Consider the following 23,820-nt stretch of genomic DNA (forward strand, 5'->3'; position numbering starts at 1 on the left):
CAAATTGACGAAGTCATTCAGCCCCTGCAGCTGTGTTTTGTAAGCACTCCGTTGGAAAACACAATAAGGGAACAGGCCACATATTGAGCATCAAACGAGATACATTTGCAGAGAATAGGGAAATGTTAGGAACATTAAAGCTGCTGGTTCTCTACGCCTCATGCTGTTGCATTGTGAGTCTTATAAAGGGCATTGTCCTTGATTGTTTCAGCAAAATATAGTGTAATTTTTTAAGAGCTTCTCTTTATAAAACATTCCTGATACCAAGAGCTTGACTGAACACCTGTGCACACACAGGACGAATGCCGCATGATATTCAGCCCTGTGTCCCTGAATTTTGTGTGAGGTCAATTCCTTCAGGGGTGCTGTGGCAAACTCAAGCACACACACACACACACACACACACACACACACACACACACACACACACACACACACACACACACACACACACACACACACACACACACACACACACACACACACACACACACACACACACAAACACACAGAAGCTGGCAGGAGAGCAACAGGAGTGGACAAGAGCACGATCAGCAGACCGCAAAGACCTGGTTAACACCACTTTATATCAGCAATCTGACACACAGCCAGGGTTGGGGAGTAGGCCTAACTGTAACGGCGTTACGTTATTAAATTACAAAATAAATGTAATTTTAATCCGTTGCAGTTCCCCAAGAAAAAAAACGTTTGAGAGCCACTGAGATAACTTAAGACTAAAGTGAACTATCCAAACACTCAGAGAGTCCTGTACCTCACCTGCGCTGAGGTTAACTGAGCCTCTGTCTGACAGGAGAGGACTCTCCTCCACCTTGTTGAGGAAACAGCTCCTTATATCCGTTCTGAAGCTAGCACCAGATGCTAACAATGGCGGTAACGGTGCGTTCTCTCTCGTTCGCGCACTCATACAAAATGCGCTAGAGCCAAACACACAAGCTTGAATGACACAGAAAGACTCAGAAGTATTCGTACTGTAGTGTGTGATATTATTTTCGATGGCTTTATTGCAGTGGCGGCTGGTGAAAAAAAATCTTGGTGGGGCTAGTGTGCCAACAGATTTCCCTGCCTAATCTAGCATAAGCATTCAAATGAACAGTCGGAAAATGACTACAGTTCCAGAATAATAATTTAATTTCACAGTTTCCAGCTTCACAGAAAAAGTAACAATTTACAGCTATATTAGACTTTATGCTATCAAATACTATACAATACAATCAAGGGATGAATTAACAACAAGGGTATGATTTCAGCTGAATCTATACAAATCAACAGTGAGTGAGAGTGAATGAGTGAGTGTGGGTTGAGAAGAGAGAATGAAACAGAACTTTCCTATTAAAATGTAACATAAACAAAGAATTTAGAACCAAGTTATTTTCAAAAATTTTACATAAACAGATTATTTTAATACCCTCCTCAAGGAAAAATGCATTTACTTGGAGAAAACAGCATCAGTGCCATACAGTTGTCATTGCATGTCACAGCCTGAGAGAAACAACAAAGCATTCTCCACAACTATATTACAATTACATACTATAATATTATTACATATTACATCGCCATCATCTCTCTTCGTCGTCGCGCGTATTTTTTCCCCACGTAGCGTAGGACAGAGTCTGGGAGTCGCACTACGAAAAAAAAGCTATCGCTGGCTCCTTATGTAGCTACAGCAATACTAAACCTTCACGCATTTTACGTAGCAGTTGGGGCTAAATTTCCAGCGCCCCACCGGCGTTAAATTTGGCGACGTTGATAGGCCAATTATTCATAATTTCCCCCTAGCAACCATAACCGGATTGGCTGTTTAGCTGCCGGTCAGGGGCACTTTGCCGATCGCCCCATGAGAGAATGATACACTGTCTGTCAGTGGAAATTCACTGTTTAATGAGTGTTAGTTGGTGGAAATGTTGTTTAAATGATTTAAATTGCATGTAGGCACACACACTATTAAGTAAAACTGACATTGATTTAAAAAAAATATGCAAAAAATATTTTTTCCCCTCAACAGCTGGTGGGGCAGAGCCCCAGCGCCCCCTATGGGCCAGCCACCTCTGCTTTATTGTATGATCAGTATGACAGATGAACAGATCGCCACTGAGTTTTCAACTAAAGAAACAGCCAAGCAGAAAATGTGTGTATGGCTCCTGATGCGTACTGACCACTAAACCCCTGAATAGTATTCGCTGCTGAATGTCATTTTCTGACCGTTATTCTTAAGAAGCTATGCAAAGATTTGTGTTTATTTTAAATCTATATACAACCTCAGAAATGTAGATAAAAAAATAAATATTGAAAAAGGAACCATCCAGGGACCAGGTTAAAAAAAATATGTACAGGACCCAGCCTTATTTATAGTTCTGTCACCACTCAGCAGTGAGATGACCTGCATGTGACTTGGTTTGAGGTTGTGGTTATATCGGTCATTGTAGATTGTAAATCAAACATTCCAATCGTAATTCAAGTTATATTAAAGAACTATTAATACAAGTTGGACAGTAGTCAGTGTTGAGAATTGTTTAGGACTTCTCAGCTTTATGGCCAGCTTTATTTAAAAAATGTGTTTGAAAAGTAATCAAAAAGTAATCAAATGTAATAAGTTACATAACAGTAATGAAGTAATCATTTTTAACAGTGTAACTAATCTGTAACCTATTACATTTTTAAAGTAACCTTCCCAACACTGCACACAGCGTAGTGCATCCTGTGTAGTGGCCCAGTTCAAGAGAGCAACAGCGGGAAGATACCATACAACAAAATCAGAAGATTTAAAAAAACAGTTTAACAATTAAGAAAGTAACTGAAGCCCAAAAAATGAGAAAGAGTAAGCGAGAGTGTTGTCTGGGGTGCATCGTTCCCCACTAACCCACCTTTGTCCCTTCACCCCTTCTGATTTCTCCCCCCCCTGCTCCCTCTCCTACTCGTCTCCCTCCCCTTCTTCCTCCTGGCTGTGGTCCACGTCCATCTTGTGTGTCTGACCCTCCATCCTCTGCTCTGACCAATGTTATGTGTCCCTCCTTTTTTACTTAAAGAAACGCGGTCAACCTGGCCGTGCTAAAGCTCAACGAGCAGGGCCTGTTGGACAAATTGAAAAACAAGTGGTGGTATGACAAAGGAGAATGTGGCAGCGGGGGAGGGGATTCCAAGGTTAGCCCTCTCTGTCTGACCACCCCACCACTGGGGGGACAGGGGCCGCTCACCGGCTATGTAGCCCGCGACGGCCCTTGTCCCAGGAGTGTAACGCATGCATCTGCCCCGGCGAGGAATCAAGCGGCAAAGAGCAACGTATGACACCCTAAATCTCCTGGGACACCCTGCAGCTTCAAAAGCAGGCACAATGTTGCATCTGCTGTCAGTGGTGTGTGTGCCTTTTTATAAAAAAAGGTTCAGACTCAGTGACAGAGGTACAACACTTGAGCTTGTTGAGACCCAGACAAAATAAATCCGAAATAGTTCAATTTTTGAAAGAATCAAATTGGCTGAACAAAAAGGGAACCAATATTATTTTTAAAACATGAACACATTTCTTGTTGAATCAGTAGGAGGAAAAACATTGGCAATTTCAATATCATGCAGGGAAATATGTACCATTTGTGGGTGAGTGCCTGCCAAAATAAATCAAGCACACCTCATGATCACCATTTTCAAATATGTTTGGCACTGATTTGGTAATGGCCCTTTGAAAGTACCGAGAGTGAAGGTGGAAAGATAGAGAGCAATTACTGTCAAGGCAGGAATACTCGCCCCCTAGTGGCAGCTCTGGAGAGAAGTGTGTGAAGAAGGAGTCAAATTGCAAGACACACCAAACTGAACCTCATGACTCCTTCAGCTGAGAATCTGTTGTCGGGAACATGGCAGATGAATAGGTTTTAAAACGTTTAATGGAAAAATGAGATCCATGTGTAATTGTAGCTCTCAGATTATTTTAGGCTCAAGTTGACTTGAGGCAGAGGGGATGCTGAATAATTGATAGCAGCAGAATGGAATTACAGTATAACAAGTTTCCTACATCTCTTCTTTGTTTGTCAGGTTTAAACAATTCTATGTAGTCATTTTCAGTTCAACTATTGGGTAAAATATTCAAATATTTATACCACTCTTTTGTAACTTTAAAGTAGTGAAGCCATTCTTGTTATCTCGTGTTACATCTTGGCAGATTTGTAATTTAATTCCTGTTCTTGTTAACATTGTACATTGAGTGTTTTTATAAAAGAGGAACACTAAGTATACCCGTATTGTTTGAAATATATAAAATCACCAAACTAAGAGGTAAAAAATAGTCAACTTGCTGAATAGGAGGACTCTTGTCTGGATCTGGAAAGAAATATAGTTAAGTAAAAAACCAGTGCAACCTGACACTTCAAACATATAAGTTTCCCAAGCAGTCAATATTGATAACATCAAGATATTACCAAAGTTATCAAATAATGTAATTGTATGATCAGTCATCCTTTAAAAACAAATGTTTATGCTTTCCGATTTAAGAACCCAAACACCTACATTGAATTTCAAAGCCTGACTAGAATCAGAATTACGTTATTCAATACATGTCAACCATATGTTGGCGCTACAAAGTCATTTGTATTTATTATCTGGGATCCAAAATGTCTGTTTCAGTAGTTTAGTAGATGTAGATATATTTAGCTGGATACTTAAACAAATAAAAATGACTAGGTATCACCCTCTGCAGAGCACACCAATCCATAAATTGTTGAGGTTTTTCAATTCAAACCAAGTATTGGACAAACTGGATGAGGAGATGACAGTTGATCTGGAGTGAACATATTTTTGCTACAAGAAAAGATCACACACGTAACAAGACAGGAGCTTCAAAGGTACCTTCAAAGTCTTTAGAGTTTAGGGATTCCTCACCTACACATTCAAGGCTTGTCTCCCTGTATCTCTCTCCCGGTTGTAGCATAGAGCTGGCCTGACGCTAATAGTCCTGGCTTAACAGTTCTTGCCTCTGGCTCAGTGTAGGATCAGCTGGGGCAGCATGGGTGTGTTACCTGTAGTGACAAAGGTGGGTCCCACTCATATGTCTGTAGCTCGCCTTAGCTCCTCGCTCCCCCCAGCCCCTCATCAACGAGCATACACACATGTACTCAGTGGGATCCATGCTAGGTCACTTGATGTGACAAAAGTGCTTCTCTGTTTAACTGAGCTGTGCAATGCAAATGTGAAATACTCTAATAACATAAAATAACATGTCCTATGATGTTATTTATGTTATTTTTACACGCGAAGAACCCCGGTAAACCTTGCAGTTTTGAAACTGAGCGAAGCAGGCGTCTTAGACAAACTGAAAAACAAATGGTGGTATGACAAGGGAGAGTGTGGACCCAAGGACTCTGGAAGTAAGGTCAGTCTCACGCTGCTGCGGCCCTCAGAACGCTAGCCTGAAACTATCATCCTGAATACGCTAGCCTGAAACATATCATGATTGTGCTCCACAGTAGACTAAACTTTCCATTAAGGGATTCCCTACAACATTTTCCCTTATTCTATTTTGATTCTGAAAACACATTTACCTAAATATGCATCGAATAAACTCAAATTCTAAGTTTCTGTGGCAATCTGTGGCAATCCCATATTCATTACAGTTAGCTTATGCAATACAATGTAAATTAAACTGATCGTCAGCCAATTTTCACTCTTTTTTATTGCACACGCAAGGATTTTGAGGGAGGATAATACAACTGTTCATTTAGCTTTTGTAACATCTTAAAGGTATACTCAGGACCATGCTATTTATGTATCTCCATAACTTGGAGGAAAACGAGGTAAAGCTTTATATTACAGGTTCCGATTTTTTCAATATGCTTTTTGCGGAAGAACGTTCTTATTGTTTAGCTAATGAAATTAAATAAATGTGTAAAGATTTCAGTGAACTGCCAGCCAGCTGAACATTCATGTGAATTGTGTCAACACACAAGCTTTCAATTTAACGTATATGGAAAACATACTTTTCTTTTCAATAATAAATGAATACTGAATTAATAATTGCATAGGTTTTAGTGGAGCAGTTCTTTTTTGTGGAAGTCAACAGCTGCTCATATGCTTGACACAGCTGACTCAATGTTGACTCTATTAACTGCAGTACTCCATATTCCTTATTTTTTCAACCAAATTATGTAGTTCTCTGAGGTTTGCTAAAAGATTTAAAAGAATGGACCTGTGACATAAAGCGTTACTCTTAATAATAATAATAAGCATTTTCTATTAAAGTGCTACAGCAATTAAAACCCCATACAGAATCAAATAAGAAATTAGATGTTTACACTATTCGAGCACTTAAATCCTATTGAAACTTTAGTAAAATGTCATCACCGTTCAGATTAAAGCCCGCTCTTTTTGACTTATGTTAGCTGTTGATTCAAGCTGTTGTGATATCATGTTACTCTGTTGAAGTAGTAGTAATGTAAATTGTCCTGTAGTTGTATTGATTGTTACAGATGTGTAGTATGTAGTAGCTGTTGTGTGATAGTAGTATTAATTGAAGTTGTAATAGTGGTATGTAATTCTATTATTATTATTTAGGTGTTAAAACAAATGTAATTTCAGTCGTGTATAATAGTAGATTACAACTGTATAACATCAGATTTTGTCATTAAATGATTTTTTTCTCTGGTAATTTAAGTTTCTGTGTCTAACCCACTCTCCCCTTTTGTCTCTGTCTGCTTTTTCCCACCTCTTTTTCTGTCACCCCTACCACCTCCTTCACTTCCCTCCCTTGCTTTATCACTACCATTCTTTCTCCTATTCTCCCATCTCTCAAAATGTCCCTCTCTTATCTTATCACACCTGCCTTTCTCCTCTCCTCTGTCATGCCATATATTTCCCTTTCTCTTTTGTCTTTCCCCTTTCTTCTAAACTTCACCTCTCTTTTGCCTCACTTACCTCAACCTTTCTATTTCTTCGTACCCCAAACTTCACACTCGCTCTTTCCAGGACAAGTCGTCCCAGGCCCTGAGCCTGTCCAATGTGGCGGGGGTCTTCTACATCCTCGTGGGCGGCCTGGGCCTGGCCATGCTGGTGGCCCTGGTCGAGTTCTGCTACAAGTCACGGGCCGAAGCCAAGCGCATGAAGGTGGACCTTAGCCCCCCCCACTGCCCCAGCCCCTCCCCCAGCACCCAGAATCTAGCCACTTATAGGGAGGGGTACAACGTGTACGGCTCCGAGGGGGTCAAGATATAGGGGTAGGATTTAGAGGCTCCCATATAGGTGGGGTAATGGTGGTGTTGATCATGGTGGTGGTGCTGTAGATTACTGTATTGTGGATGTAGAGGCTGATGCAGCAGCCCCACGCAACCGTGTTGTTCTTCATGTGGTGATGAGGATGTGGCCAAGCATTGTGGAACCAATGTAGCTTTTTATGTGTCATCAAAGCTTTTTTTAGCAAACATTTTTTTTGTCTTTATACTTTAGCAATTCTCCCCTGGTTATATTGGGGTTTGATTTGTGTGACTACAGATTTGGTTCCATCGTCTTTGGCTGCATAAGAAGATGATGATTGATGATGATGATGATTGTTGGATGATGATGATGATTGCTGATGGTGACATTAATGGTCATGCTCATGGTTCATTACTTATCAAGGCACCTGCATTGTATCTGTATCTAACAAACTATTGACAAGGCAGGGATGCACAACTCCATTCTCAGGGGCAACGGTATTAGTAAATACATTTTTATATACTGTATAGGGCTGCAATATCTAACTAACTTACTTTTTTCCAACACAAGTTCAAACCAAATACAATTCATTGTATCATCACATTACTCAAGGTTAAAGATGAAGCAGAAAATCCACACACTGAGACAAAATAAAACAAAAAATGTTATCAAAGTTTCAAGTGTTTTAGTACTAGACCTGAAACTCATATTTCAAAGTCATCTTGGCTAAACTATTTTAAGTTTGCAGCCTTAGTCTCTGTACTTCCCTAAGAAATAAAGTAACTGAGAGCTCCTCATTAAAATCTTCGAAATGCTTATGGCTACAAATTAATAAGTTTAAAGTGTGGACACCAATTAGTACAGATTTGGGTCTGAATAAAACTTTTTGGTACATAATGTGATACCTAGGAATACAAAAATATATAGTGTATGTCCGCTATAATTAACATAGACCTGCAGCACCACTGTAATGTGAGAAAAACATGGGCATGACCTTACGTGCATTGACTTGTTTTTGAAAGAAAAATAACTATTTAAAGCTGAGCCAATTTATACCAATTTAGGATGAGACTGCACTTCTGACAGCTAAAGCACAGTTTCAAACATTCCCCCTTAAATACTGATTTAATCTTATCCATTAAGATAAAATGCGTACTCAGGAATTTTTGAGTTACTATAGGAACAGATGAAATAGCAGGATGATTTTGCATGCCCTCCAGCAGTTTTTTAATTACTTTTATTGTGCGTTAATTGTGTTAGTGAGATTGAAATCCTCAAATCTTGTCTAATATTCTTCAAATTATTTGCCAAAGCCAAATTAAGAAAAAGTAAAACCTACTTATCTTGACTTCTAGAAGCTAATCGAAACACTTGCAGTGGTTTCGTTTCGATTACCTCATATGCACTCATAGATTGACATTTAATCTGTGTTTTAATTTCAAATGTTTATTGGGCAGAAAGTTCTATAAATATAAATGTGATTTTAATTAAATTATTTGAAAACCTTCATCCATACATAATAGCTTCAGTTTACCCAGCTGAACTAATCTTATCCACCCCAAGTGGATATTAGCTGGCACTATTTCCTTTCCATACACTGTACCTATCGTCCATAAAGTGGAGTTGTGCAGCCCTGTTGTAGAAAGTCCAAACAAGCACTCTGACTTATTCAACCCCTGACAACTTCCAAACAGCCCAGTTACTTAGTGTTAACACAGAGGAATAATTGATGAAGCAAACACTTCATATAGAACTGCTACCTAGATGGTGTAGTAAAAACAGGACTTGTGTTTATTGGTATAAAAGAGCGCTTAACTAAAGTGAAAGAAAACATTCGACCGGAATTTGATGACCTGCTCAACAAACCATTCAGAAGCATTATAAAGTCATTGATAAATACAGAGGATGCACAAACAACGACAGCAAGATGTGAATCCAAATATAAGCTAATATCTGTCCAAAGTAAATTTAAATGAAATATAATGTTTACCACAGCTTAACCATTTTGAGAATGGACTGTAAAACACTTTAACTGAAGAGCAGTTTATGTCCTGTTTTCTCTTTTGTTTTTAATTGAGGTGTAGTACATCAGCATGACATCAGTCATTAAAAAAGGAGGAGGGCAACCATTTGGTTGTTTCTGGCAGTGAATTACCAAACAGCAAATAGGCACTTAGTTGAAATCTAGTTGTCTTTTTTCAGATATTGTCTTCTTTTAAATCCAAAGAGATTTAACTGAACCGTCTTTTATACCCTAACATAACTTCAGTCAGTTAATTATAGATATGAATGTGAATCATCGCAGAGTTGCCGTTCTGTGTGAAGTGTTGCCCTACTCTGAGCTGTAAAATATTTCAATCCCTCTCTATAAATCTGACACTCCTTAATGTTTTCCTTTTGTTTTCCCAAAGTTGTTTCCAAATCCTTTCAAAATCCTCACCTTCCAAATCCTTTCAAATCCTCACCCTTATTGTTTGGATAACTGAAACCCAGAACCAAGAAATGCATGGTCACCTATGAAATGCAGATGTCTACAACCCAAATCCTCTCGTCTACTATGAACATGTTTGTTGATTGTTGCCTGCTTTTACATTACATTTGCATTAAGTGAAAGTATTGTATCATTTGCACTGTGTTTTAGTGAGATGTGTGGTTTGGGGTGCATTCACTCAAGAAGTCAGATGCATATCTCCCAGTAATTAATTTAGTTTAAAGAATGCAACAGAATAGTGCACCGAAAGTATCTGAAATTACTTTTTGAAGCAGTTTTGGGGGAAATGTCTTTAATAACAGAAAGCATTAAGGGATTGTTCACCCCAAAACAATATAAATTTAATGTAGCACTCACCTCCCTGGGCTCTCTATGGTCCCAGAAATAAAGTTTTTGTCATGGCTTTAAGGAGAGCAGACACAACACAGTTTTCAGAAAGTTTTCACACGTTATTCCCTTTTTTTGCTTTCTTTAGTTTGGCCTGAAGTCAGATTGAACGTATGTGCTCTCTTTTTTTGGGGTGTTCAGCCCAAAAGCAAAATAGACCTGGAATGCATATAGCAAAAACTTTTTTTAACTATGTGTGTGATTGCACCCTCAGACCTTTCTAACTGTTATCATACTTGTGTATTCAGTGTGTGTACATGCACCTGCATGAATAAGTGTTCTGTGTGCTTGATTCCTGTATTTATCTGTCTTTATGCAAGTTTGTAATTGCAGTTTTCTGTGCTAATGACGTGATTTTTCAAACTAATTCTCTACTCTGCTATCTCCACCCTCTTCTGTTCCCTTCACCTTTCCTCATGAAGCTTTCTTTTTCTGAAGCAATGCGGAATAAGGCCCGTCTGTCCATCACAGGAAGTGTGGGGGAGAATGGCCGCGTCCTGACGCCAGACTGCCCCAAAGCCGTGCATGCTGGCCACGCCTCCCTCCGACACCACGGCCTTGCAGTGGTCTCCTCCGGACTGCCCTGAAAACCAAAAACACCTGCCGTGCCTTAACGACACACAGACATAGAGACTTGGACAAGGATACTCATACACACAATCACACACTTACCAATATAATGCATAACACACACACAGACACACAAATACATGCATTTAATAACAGATGCTCAAAGCTCACCATTTTTACACACTTGAAAACAGAAACACAGACTGCGCGTCATCATCTCACTTTCCTGCTGCCATTGACTTATTTTACAAGAGATAAGTGAAATTCAACTATGGGGTGAACAGCTGAGGAAAAAGCAAAGGACAACAATGACCATCACACTTGCCTGCAGCATTCATTCTATTGTTTTTTGGGAGGACACATGACAGAAAAGCCAGCACAGACTGATGTGAAATGAACTATGAGCTTCAAACATGACCACAAAACTGATCATGATGATGATGAGACAAATATGATGATCGCAGCTGACTGTAAAAAAAGGGGGAAAAAGACTACCAAACAACTCTGTTCCTGCTCTTTCTTCGTTGGACAGTGTTGGCCAATGAGCCGCACACCTTGACAACGCCTTACTAAGACTACAAACATTGTTTTCATCATCATCATCATCATGGTCATGGTCAACGTCCTCTTAACTTGCCTGCAAAGAGTGCCAGGTATTATCACGCTTAGAAGACCAGAAAACTGTAAGCTTGAACGTTTGGACTGTGCAAACCCCCTACTTTGCCATTGACTGTTCAAACTGAATGAAAATGCTTTCTTACTACGCATATAGAATAGTTTCTCGCCCCCCAAAACCAGCGAGATAATCAGCCAATACAAAACAGAAGTAACCTCGAAACACACACAGGTGGCTAATCTCAACCACATAATTCACAGGGGTTTGTAAAGAAAAAAAACAGTAGTAATTAATGAAGTGCTTCATCAATAGCATTGTCATGACAGTATAAATGCTAAATAGCAAGTTGTCCATTACTTTATGCCTCGTGGCAAAAGGTGAGGTTTAAACTGTATATTCAGTGATGGAAAGAAAAAATAAAACACATGGGCAGATCTCAAATGGCTACCTAACAAAGTGCTTCTCAACCTGAGTGCAGGGCCCTTATATGAAATAGATGGAACAAATGGGAATGAATATTGTCTTTAACTATGGAAACTAATTCTGCCTCCATGTCTTTTTCAATAATTAATCCAGGCAATGGAAAAGGCAAATAAAAGTTCATGATTCTTTGCATGTTTCCCCTCAATGGGGTGACTAGAGTAGTAAACCATTTGTTTCAAGTGCTGTAATATGGTTGAGAAACGCTAGTCTATGCTGTGTGCGCTTCATTTTACTTGACCTATAGGTATAATTTTCAATTCCCTCTAAAGGGTAATGACTCTGATGGGCAGTTAGGTTGTCATTTGAGATTTTCAGTCTTTTCCACTGGCCGGGTAAAGGTACCATATCAGAAAGCTTGCTTTTTAAAACTGTTGTAAATAACTGCGTAGCAAAACAGAACTCACCTGTCTTTTTTAATCATCTTAGATAACAATTCATTGCAATAATGAATATAAAAGAAAATGCCACTTGTAATTAAGATCCAATCTTTTTATAAATCTACATATTATATATAATACAAATAAATATATATCTATACGTCTATAGAGAGCTATAGAAAACATTGATCACAGATTGTCAGAGGCCATGGCATACATTCTGTTACATGGCTGTTTTTTTTGATAACTTGACAATATTATTATGCCACAGTCTTCGTGTGTCCTGCTCAACACTGAATGTCCATCTGACACTCACGTGGACACACACATAGAATCGCACGCACACATGCTGTTGCATACACAGGGTCAGCTCAGAGTGATCACCACTTTATTTTTGCCTGTCTGTCTATTTCACCAGTAGTTTATCACTGTTCTTCATGGTCTAACGATGTTGTTGTTTTTTTTTACCACTAAACCTTTTGATGGCGAGCTGCGAAGGCCCCCTGAAACAGCATGTAGATGCCAGTATTCAGCACTGGAGCCAATGCAATGAGAACGCTCATTTAGGCAGGCTGCTAGAGAGGATGGGCCACTGCGATCACTGTACTGTAGGGAAACAATGCTGTCTGACTTTCGGAGAGTGTAGCATTTGTGTTGTATTTCATAATGCCTCAGTGCTTTTTGTTATTTGTCTTCTCACCAAATGTGAATCAGCTTCAGATTGAAATTGAGTTCGAGCTGAGCAGAGTTTGTTATTTCTGTGCTGGGGACATTGTACTTGGCAAAAGCAATCAATCTTCAACACTTCTAAAATCTAACAGTCTGCTTTGGGAAATCCACTTAATTCAAGCCTTGGTGAGAGGAAAATAAACATTGCATTAATATCTGAGGCTCAATTAGGAGAATTTTCATAAGGATTTGCATCAGTGCAGTTCGACTTTGTGTTGTAATGCTACTCGGTATGGTGGTGGTGCACATGGAGAAAGTATCCGAATACCACAGTACTGTATGTGGGAATGAAATATTGTGTTTTCCGCCCTGCTGCTTTCTCCTTTTCTCCCTTACCTTTTTAGGGTTTTTTTCTCCCATTTATCCTGTGCCCTACCTCCCATCCCTCAAATCGTACTTTCCTCGTGTTTAGTCTCTCCCTTTCTCTCTTTCTGCTTTCATCTCCCCTTCCTGTCCTACCGTGTGACACAACTCTCTCTACAAAGTGCATCTCAGCAATGAAAAATGACTTTATTTTCTGCCTTCACACACTGCAAAATAATAGTTTAGAGAACTTGAGACATCGCTGACGTTCTGAGTTTCTCCTGGTTCTTTGTTCTGAACATTGTTTACCTCTAAAAACATAGCCTCTAACATTTGACATAAAAAAGTCCCTTATTTGTTTAACTCACACGTAATGTACCTCATTGCACATTATTCCTGCTTCAAATGTAACGGACAAAAGAATACATTGAAAATACTATCCTAAAACCACAAGCATCTGGCAGAAAAGATTAAGTTAGACTGTTTCTAATAACCTCTACTCAGCCCGGGGATCAGTACAGCAGCACTGGAGTTATCACCAGACCAAGCAGACTGTACATTATGCTGTTGAGTTTATTTCTTCGCCACCTCCAGCACATATACGATTTCATGCGTCGACAGCAAAGGCAGATTGCTAATCTGTCCACACTCTGGCTTTAACATGTTTCTTTCTTCATTTGTTTATTGTCCTTCCATTTGGTTTCTTTTCTAGTAAAACATCAATGCTAAACCTGCTTTCTCTGCGTGGTTATTTATCCACCGATCCATTCACTGTACACTGGACCGCAACCAGCCTGTGGGCCTTGTTTTACATTCAAATCATACAGCGATTATATTAAAATTGAAGTCTTGAACTGAGAACTGGCACTAAAACAGGATTAGCAGATCAAAAGAAGTCAAATGTGACTGAAGTAAAACCATAAAATATCAGGGGATCACCAAGTCCTGTCAGTTTTAATATCTGTACTAATGTTGTGCCAATCCATTGAAACGCATTTTAATTATTTCCACCTGTACCAAAGTGGTAAAACATTTTCAATGTAGATGTGCCAATCAGGGTCTCAATAATTATAACACAGCCATACTGGACCATTTAACCTTCAAATAATAGCTTGAACTGAATTACGCAGTGGCTTTGAATGTTTAAAGAACAATTGAAACTTTAATCCTAACCAGAGTTTGTATATGTTTCTGTTCAGTGTGTATGTGAAGCCTCACATGGCAGAGTTTCTGATGTTGTAGACCAGCTGTTACGGGGTTAAATTCCCCACTGCGATTTTGTCATTTAGGCTCAATTTTTTTCAATCCATGGGGACCTTACACTCCTAATGCAGAGCCATCACTGACAAGCATTTCCCATTATTTCTCTTACACACACACACACACACACACACACACACACACACACACACACACACACACACACACACACACACACACACACACACACACACACACACACATATCATGCTGTGTTATTACTGACAAGTATTTCCCATTTACCCAAATATGAAGCAAAATAACAATTTTGGGGTGGTTCCACCAGCCTTTTAACCTTGCACCTTCACGTGCAAGTGCACATGCACACCCTCAATCTGCCCCTTTATTGTGAATGTGGAGCGACAGCAGCCTTTTCACCTTTTCATTTTTATTGGCTCATTTCATCTAATCTTTCTCAGTCTCAGTCTTTCCCCTCTCTCAGCTCTGGATTATCCCCCATCCTGTTCAGTTCCTGCTCATGTCTCCTCTGTTTTCACTCTCTACTCCACTTCTCCCCCCGTCAAACTTCATGTTTCCATTTTTTGCATCCCTCTCTCAGGTGGAATCCATCACAAATCCTCATTTTACATCCGAGGCTCTCTCCCATCATGATCAGCTCCACTGCTCTGACTTTTTCTTTATGGTGTCTCTCATGATTGGATAGAAAATTGAATTCCACCAACACTCTCAGCACACACAAGCAGATATTCCCCATGTGTTCTCCTTGCTTTTGTTGATGGACTGATGAAATGCATGTTTAGTGCAGATATATTGCACACTTACCTATTCAGACAAGATATACGATGACAACAAAGGAACACAGAAAGCTGTGACTATTATGTAGGCTCCGTAAGGCTATAATTGTCTGGATGAATAATATTCATTTTAAATGCCATTAGAAAAGATTTAAATGGAACAAAAAAAAGATGATTATCATAGATATTTTCAGTCACAGTTAAAACTAAATTCACTAGAGAGTACTCCCTCATCTTTAAATAATTATATTAGAAAAGATTAAATGTAGACTAGGTTGGTAGTGTGAGTCCTCTTCTGTTTATCTTAGGTTGGTAGTGAAGAAAGGTTGATAGAAAATGAAATGCCTTCGAAAGAAATGCCGCTCTACATTTATATCAATATTTTGAAGCTGAGCGCAGAATGCAGCAAATCCCCAAAGTGCTTTTTGAAACTCCTGACAGTCTTTTTAAATCAATGCCCAATGGCAACAACAGTATTTTCTCTCCTAAATGTGATAAGCCTGCTGAATCCTTCAAAGACATGAGCCTCTTTTGCTTATGCAGTCCATCCCTATAATGTCAGAGAACACTTTGTGGTAAAAACAATCAGCCTAAAGACGTATTTCTTGCCCAGATATGGCCCAAGTGGACCTTATTTTTTTTCAGTATCTTTACACATCTTCTAACTAACATTTCTAAAACAAATTAAACATTTGTGACATGTGCCATTATGCCATTATTTGAGTGTCTATTCACATCCAGGTGTGAATAACCACATAGCAATACTTGACTAATTAAAACATAGACTTCATTTTTACTGGAAATTTGGATACATTTTGTTAATAGTTTATAGAAAAAAACGTGTCGATTCCTCGGACACGTTGTATTGCTGAACCAGTTCTGTATGTTTTGCAAAACATTATGTGTGTGTGCCATCCACACCAAGGCAGACTTGCGCGTATAGGTAACTTTGACCTCAAAACGTTATGCCTCCTAGGCGTAAACTTATTGAGAAACCAACAGAGCAACTAAGAGAGCTGCTTGTAACAGTCAAAGAAGGGCACAGCCCACCATGACAAACCAAGTCCTAATCACCCCTATAGTCCAAGAATCAAGAAATCTGGCTGTGGGTGAAAGACTGGTCGCCTCCAAGGCCAAAACTGGGGCAACCCAGTATATTAAAGCTGAGGAATCAAGCCGTTTGTCATGGATGATTCAAAGAATGACTACACAGTGCACTTTTCAGTTTACACCAGCAAAAGCAACCTCCCCTCACAGCATGGCCTGATGTTGTGATGTCCCTTTTGCAACCAGGTTACCTTGGCACAGGCTATCACATACTGTGTGGACAATTTATATTCTAGCCCCAAGCCCTTCAGGGTTTACAGAAGCATGAGCTAAGAGTTGGACACAGTATCATTCTCTTCTGAAATTCACACAGCACACATGACGGTTGAGTTAAAATAAAATGAAAATAACTTTAAAAAAACCTTGGCGAGACCAAAATGTAGATCATTTCAGATTATGATTTGATTATTATTTACATTTACCACCACAATCAAAAACTGTCCAAGACAATATATTATACTACATGTAGCCTACAGGGAAGAGGAGATAACTGTGTATACTTGCAGATGACACGTAGCTGAAGTGCCACTTACTGATTGAAACCTCATCAATATATATATTATAACTACTTGTATTGTTGATGTACAACACCAGAAGCACAAGTCCATGTCAACTTCGTACAACTTAGTACAGCATTTTGCTTGTTGCAAAAGTGATACGTGTATTACTTTTTAACCGTACTGGGCATCTGTATTCCTCTCCTTTCTCTCCACAGATATAAAGGGTGATTCTGTTCACAAAGACCCAAGATCCACTCTGAGGTCCATACACAGTTTTTCAAACAGTCAAACACCCAGGTGAATGTCAGACATGCTTTTAAGGTATTAGGCCCAAATGTGGCTTTAGATCAGAGACCAGAGACAGAGGCCTTTTAGCTGTACCAAGAGTCACATCCCTTGCAATAGAGAGGCATTGTTTTTATCATTGCCACCTTTTGAACCTGAGAACATATTAGTCTGTGGACAGTATATTCCTTAAAGCTGTTTCTGCTCTGCTAAGAATCATGCATGGTTAGCTGGAAAGCTTCGGACAGTAGAGCCTTATTTGATCATTATTGATTTTGACTGCATTACTGTAATAGATAAATAAGGAATAACATTATAGATTCAAAATATAAAAACAGGCAACTCCACCTCTGGTTTCAACTGCCTTGTCTTAGACAGTCCACAAAGCAGTGGATCGAGTCACTGCAGTGTTGTGGGACCCTTTTTCATAACAAACAATGTAGTGGATTGTCACACCAGATCTTAATCCAGACAGAGTTTAAGGAGAAACTTTTATATATAGCTGTTATCTCGCAGGCAGACCAGAAAAATAACCCTTAAATGGAAAAATATACTAGTCTTTGTGATTCAGTCTGCCCGCTTTGAGTCCCTCCCTGTGTGTGTGCATGTATCTGTGGAAGCACAGGTGATTTCAGAGTTTAAAAGAGGTCTTACTGATGGATTACTGAAGACATTTACTGTCAACTGTAACTTGCCAGCTCTGTTGGCTATTTTTCGGTTAAAGGTTTGTGGATCCCATCATCCCATTTTGCAACTCTCCTGCCAATATGACACAGATAAATGATTTAAAAACGAAACGAGTGTCACTGGGTTACATCAGTTTCATGAAATCCTCAAATGTCTTCTCTTTATAGATGCAGGGTTTGTGTATAACTGTTATGCTCTCCAAGTGAATTTTAGCACTTGTCTCTTCTTATTAGCCTGCATTGATCCAGGGAACTCCTGGTGGGTTTCATAAGGAGCAACACTACAGAGGAGATGAATGCTTTATTTCTAATTATCTCCTTGTTCTCTTTTTCAATTATTCTTCAAAGGCAATGATGAGGACATAAAGGCCTAAGAAGGACCACAGAGGCTTCGTCAAAAGCAGTACTTTGGGGCTTGGATGTGGAACAGATTTTATTCCATAAGAGTAACACATTTTGTCTTGAGGTCACATTTTTTTTTTCCTCAACACACTTGTTAACACAGACACACAGAGACTGAGTAAGAAATTGTAAAAAAAAGAAAAGATAAATACAATTCAAATGGAGAACAAAATGTAAAAAGCCATGTGACTTGATATCAACTTTTAAAAGGACAAATTGGTGTTTTGTCAGTAATTTTGTTACAAAACATATTTTTAAAAAAGTAAACAACAAAAAGGCATATAAAGTGTCTGTGATGTGTTAGACACTTTCAGTACACAGTAGCAGAACATAGTCTTCAGCAGCCAGTAACACAGAAGAAAAATAATATAAATATTTCACTATAATTGTCCAGCATGCAAACAATACTTCCAGTAGCTGCTCATTTCAGGATCTCAGAATACAAATCTTGATTGGAAAAACATCAGCTCTATCACAGCAGACACAATACGTAATGCACAGGTGTAAATAATTCAATCAACATTAGCTGAATTCCATTTAGATTTAACCCTCCCTGTATTATTTATTCTGCCTCACCTTCACGGCTAGCTGGGATAACAGAACAGAGCCATCATTAATGTTATTAGTAACACCTGTGCTGTGATATCAAAATATCTACTGTGAAAAAAAAATGAAAGGTGGAATTTGTGTTTAAAAGTGGTGACAAATGTACAGAATCATTACCCTGTAAACGATATATTAATCAAATTGCTCATCAGCATAACATAAATAGCTTAAAAATCTTTCGGTACAAGCACAATGGTGTGCTTTTGTTCTTGTGTGTTGGGAAAAAATTATATAGAATAGCACCCATGCAGTAGACAAATTGGCACTTGTTTTGTGCATAAACGCAGAGTGAAGCATCATTATTCCATTCTTTCGTATGCCATCAAAACGATGTTACATACGTAAGCGTCGATATCCCAACAGTTCATGTTAGGATGAAATACTCAACATTATATAAATCAAATAGATTCAAGGCCAAACAAATCCTAGATTTAATCATCGTGGCATATTTTCAGTCCTGTCACCCATTTTATGAAGACGTCATAAGGCACTGCTTTATCATGGTGGTCATAAATATGTCAGCCCTCCATCTCAGTCTTCTCCTTGGCCAAATTCCAGTCAGGGATGATCATACAAGTGTCTGCCACCTTCCTTAATAATGTTTGTGTATAAGGAACTTAATTAAGGAGCAGCTGCTGATGCAATTTTGTATATTCTGGGTTGTTTCAGTATAATGAGCAACCCTGAAACTGGTGAAAATGGAACGTATTATTCATCTCTTTTTTATCTCTTTTGTTTGTCTTATTCTCAGTGACCCGAGTTATCTTTGTACAGCTGCATTCTCTCTTTCTCCACTTGGAGGCGTTCTCTCTCAATCTGCAGCCTGCCGGCCTCAAATTTGAAAAACTGCAGCCTCTCTTTCTCCAGCTGCACTCTCTCCTTCTCTAGTTTTAGCCTTTCAGTTTCCAGATTCACCAATGGCATCCAGCCTTTACTGTCCATCTCCCTCTGTGCCATCATGAGTGGAGGATAAAGAAGACGTGGAGGACGAGGGCGGGCCTTGTTGGGGCGGCAGGTAAAAGGATGAGTCCACATGCTCTGATTGTCTGAGCAGCAGAAGCCTCAGCCTCTCCCTCTCCACCTGTAACCTCTCTCTCTCCAACTGCAGCCTTTCCCTTTCTACTTCCATCTGACGGAGTCGCTCCTTCTCCACCACCAGTCGCTCTTTCTCCACAACCAGGCGTTCAGTTTCTACGGCCAGGCGCTGTTTTTCAAGCTCCAATCGCTGTTTCTCAACAGCAACCACAAACCCGGCCCCCATGTTTTCATGATTGTTTAATCCACCCAGAGTGTGAGCTTGCATCCCCATCAGGCCACCAGCATGTGGCAGGTCTCTGTTGGTGGTGGAGGTAGGTGCCTTGGAACAGCTAAGCAAACCCAAGTCATTGTGAGAGTAAACGTCCCCAATGTGTCCCTCGCCGCGTGACTCTATGTCGCTGAGGAGTGAGGGAATATCATCATCTTCTATTTCTCCGTCTCCCATATCACCATCACCATCCAGCTAGAAGGACAGAGCGAGATCATTAAACACTACACCTATTTGACCATAGTCTGCATTAAACATGGACATGGTCTCCATGAAGCCCCCCATAGGTTTCTGAAGTGCAGTGGGCAAAGAAGTGGGCTGTTGCAGGAGCCTAAACTTCACTGGCCTCTGTGTTATAACAAACAGACATCTAGTAGTTCCTCTGACCACACCTACCTGTCACTCAAGGCTATGACACCCTTAATTGTGCACTCAATATTGTAACCAGGTGAGTTATATGAAAAAAGCATTATTTTACCATGCTGTCAACATTTTTCCTTCTGTAAAGTTGGGTGTTTTACCATGGGGGTATATTGGGATTAACTAACTAATGGAGTCAGAGGTCGACACTTGGATTTTGCACATGACTTTAACTTTACTTGTCATGAGAAGCAACACTGCTCTCATCCTGTGAAAACAGCTCTATAGTGTGTCTCTAGAGGGAGTTCTCCAAGTCTAAGAAAATAACCCGATGATAGATAATGAAATGTGAAACGGTTGTGTGTTTTCGGTTGTGGATTAAACATATTAGGTATTTTGTAGTCACTTTAAATTGGTATTCTTTGTTTGCTTAAGGATTTTAGAACACCGCTAAATAATGAGACTCAACACTTTGACCTCTATTACTACTGCATATTGTCTTGGTGATAATATTAAGATTTTAACAGACTGGATACAGGTTCATAACACTGAAATAGAATAGGGTGCGAGGCTTTTTAGGGAATTTATGTGAAAATTATGATGATTTTTCTGATAGCAAATGTTAATGCAATCAGAAAAACCTATATTTTATGTCAAGTTTTAATTAAATCCTAATTAATAACATTAATTGAACCTACCCAGTGCACCAAGTGTCCAATCAAAAGGCCAGATTACCAAGAGCCACTTGATAAAAATATGCCGGCATCATCACTGGGATATGTAAAACATAACTGCCTCTGCTGATGAGGATATTAATTAAGCTCATTAACACATCATCAAGGTATCATACGTAGGGCACTTGTAGTTACATGAACCGTGGTAATGTGAGCTTTGTATCAAAAAAGCAGGAGATTGAGAAAATCATTGTGTCCTCATTTGCATGCCAACTTAATTAATAGACTGAGGTTTAATTAGAGTATCTAATGTATTGTAAATGTATACACACTCATTAAAGTGGCCCCACGATGTTTTTGATGGGTTTCTTACCCTGTATTCATTGACATCTTCCTCCATCTTCACACCCATCATGGCCTGCCCGCTCGGCTCACTGAGAGCCGCCAACTCCGGCCAGTCGCAGTGGCAATCTTTCGAAAGGCTGGAGAGGTCAAGAAGCTGGTCACATCCAGATCCAAGAGAAGCTGCCTCATGCTCAGGGGAGGACTGATCATACTCAGTCTTCAGGGCCATAGACGAGGATGAGGAGGAGGAGAGGGAGAGCTCAGCCCGAAGCTGTTTTCTCTTCATCAGTGCACGCCAGTCTAGGTAACGACGCTTCACCTGCACAGGAGATAAGGATGGGAAGGAACTAGTGTTTTTAAAGGTTATAAATATAGGAAATATAAAAGTGTGATTTGAATGTAGAGATAAACAAACTTCAGCTGCAGTGCGTAGCTCTCCTTCCCCCAGTGAATTAACACCTCGAGCAACTTCTTCCCATGCCTGTCTCTTCAGCTCATTAATGGCTGTGTTCTTTTCATACACAACGAGAAGAGTAGAAACAACAATTAAAAAGTTTGTGTTGGGATAAGTAAAGTCTGTTTGAGTTATGCAGGTTCTTTTAAAAAGTACCAAAGATGCCAGTTTTCTATAAAACAGAACAAAACCATATTATCCTCTGTAAAGATGCCAATAGCAATACTGACATTTTAAGACTCAAAGAATATTATATCCATGAATAAATCATTTAAAATGTTGACAAAGACCCTGAATATGAATATATTTGTTTTAAGAATTGGGACCAAGATGTACAGTGAGTGGTCTTGGGGCACATTGCGTAGTCTAAGTTAACTCTTTTATGCCTCATAATTTGTGTTTCTTTGCTTTATGGATGAGCATGTCAAGAACACAGTAAATCTTACTGATATATGTTAAATGTTGGTTTTCAGTAATGAGTGACACAAACATATGTTAAAAAACGAATTCTTAAATTAAAGTCAGATCAGACGTGGAAGAGAAGAGGAAATCTGCACCTGCTGTCTGGAGAACAACACGCCCGTCCTTTTGTGGATCTCCCTGATTAGAGTCTGCGTTTCTTTCACACTGTAGTTGCTCTTCCTCTTCCTCTTTAGATGCTTCATCTGCAGGAAATCCAGCTTGGCGGCAAGGAGGGGACAAACACCCCAGAGGCACAGAGAGACAAACAGACACGAGGAGATATAACTGGAGAGAAAAGACGAGGGTGGAGTTATGGAGACAGCAAGAAAAAAGGTATAAGAAAAAAAAACTGTGGCTGGTGTTCTCCACCTGGGAGGCTGATCCCTACTGTTACACTCAATGCAAACTCTTTCTAACATCATGTGATACTTGAAGTTCTGGAAAGAAGTGTGAGAGGCTGCAGAGCTCACACTTGGTTGGCTTTAAGATTCAACAATCAAAAATCTTCTTTTATCCCAGTGGAAGGTTAACCTTTACCTTGATAAGGCCCTGAGTTGATGACAATAGCCACAGATAATTAAGAACAGGCTCTAAGGTTTTCAAACCCCTGGCCTGCACTGCTGCCAGGTGAGCGTACAAGGGAGATAAACATCACAGGCTAAAAGGGCTATACACACTTCCTGTATGTAAAAAAGGGACAAATTAATGTTGTTGGAATGAAGTGTACAAGTCTGTGTCAATTCGTCAGTCTACCCAAAATCCCACATTTGGCCCAAAGGGCTTTACAGTGTGTAACACGTTCTACACCATCTATTCTTAGACCCTCGATATGGAGAAGGAAAAACTCGATATTAAAAAAAAAAAAAAAAGAAAAAAAGGATGAAAAGAGCAAAGGGCAGAACATGCCAATAGAGAATATACATTAAATACACTATCCAAAAGGCCTACATATGTTCAAAATACGGAAAAATATTCAGTCTTTAAGGTTTATTGCAAGTATATTTGACATGTGCGTTTGTTCTGTTGGACTACATGGAGACAAAAATACCCACATACACAATATGTGCTTTTTGGTTATACCATCCTGTATTTTATAGTAAAAAAAATAAAAATAAAATAAAAAACGTGTTTGTTTTCGAGAAATATGCTACGATGTAGTATTTTTCTAACCAGACGAGCACGACCCAATTTTATCTTCGCAATAACACATGTAACACAGTCACGTATGTTGCCTATTCTACCACAACCTCCAATAAAACTATACATGTAATATATTTGGAATACTACTCACCTTACGCACACAGATGTTCCGCAATCACAACAACATCGTAGAGGTACAATTGTATTGCTGCATTCAATGTGAGTCGGAAAAAACGTATATTTTTGACATTCATGTTATGGATGGGTCTTAATAGTTGCAATACGGATACAAATCATTTTGAATAGAAAAGTGTGTCTTGAATTCAAATAAAAA

General features: G+C 39.3%; 2 protein-coding genes across 6 annotated transcripts in view; one reads left to right on the forward strand and one right to left on the reverse strand.

Moving 5' to 3' along the window:
* The window catches only part of gria4a (glutamate receptor, ionotropic, AMPA 4a), a 93,633-nt gene extending 79,805 nt beyond the window's left edge, over positions 1-13,828 (forward strand). Inside the window, exons 16-18 of one of the 5 annotated variants that reach the window (XM_063907567.1) lie at positions 3,045-3,159; positions 6,964-7,211; positions 10,489-13,828. In XM_063907567.1, coding sequence (XP_063763637.1) covers positions 3,045-3,159; positions 6,964-7,209 — 361 coding nt within the window. In that variant the 3' untranslated portion in view covers positions 7,210-7,211; positions 10,489-13,828. Of the gene's footprint in view, positions 1-3,044; positions 3,160-5,259; positions 5,375-6,963; positions 7,237-10,488 lie in introns of all 5 variants that reach the window. The other 4 variants (XM_063907565.1, XM_063907569.1, XM_063907566.1 and 1 more) reach the window with 4 other exon arrangements.
* A 4,324-nt stretch (positions 13,829-18,152) lies between these two features.
* msantd4 (Myb/SANT-like DNA-binding domain containing 4 with coiled-coils) lies at positions 18,153-23,705 on the reverse strand (the record flags this gene model as incomplete). Its single annotated transcript, XM_063907397.1, is given in 6 exon segments — positions 18,153-19,691; positions 19,693-20,246; positions 21,459-21,749; positions 21,846-21,941; positions 22,442-22,631; positions 23,638-23,705. Coding segments are annotated over 6 exon segments (1,398 nt in total), but the record flags the coding sequence as incomplete, so codon positions are not given.
* Between the last annotated feature and the right edge of the window lie 115 nt (positions 23,706-23,820).

Source organism: Eleginops maclovinus, chromosome 18 (genome assembly GCF_036324505.1).
Source record: "Eleginops maclovinus isolate JMC-PN-2008 ecotype Puerto Natales chromosome 18, JC_Emac_rtc_rv5, whole genome shotgun sequence".
Taxonomy (NCBI): domain Eukaryota; kingdom Metazoa; phylum Chordata; class Actinopteri; order Perciformes; family Eleginopidae; genus Eleginops; species Eleginops maclovinus.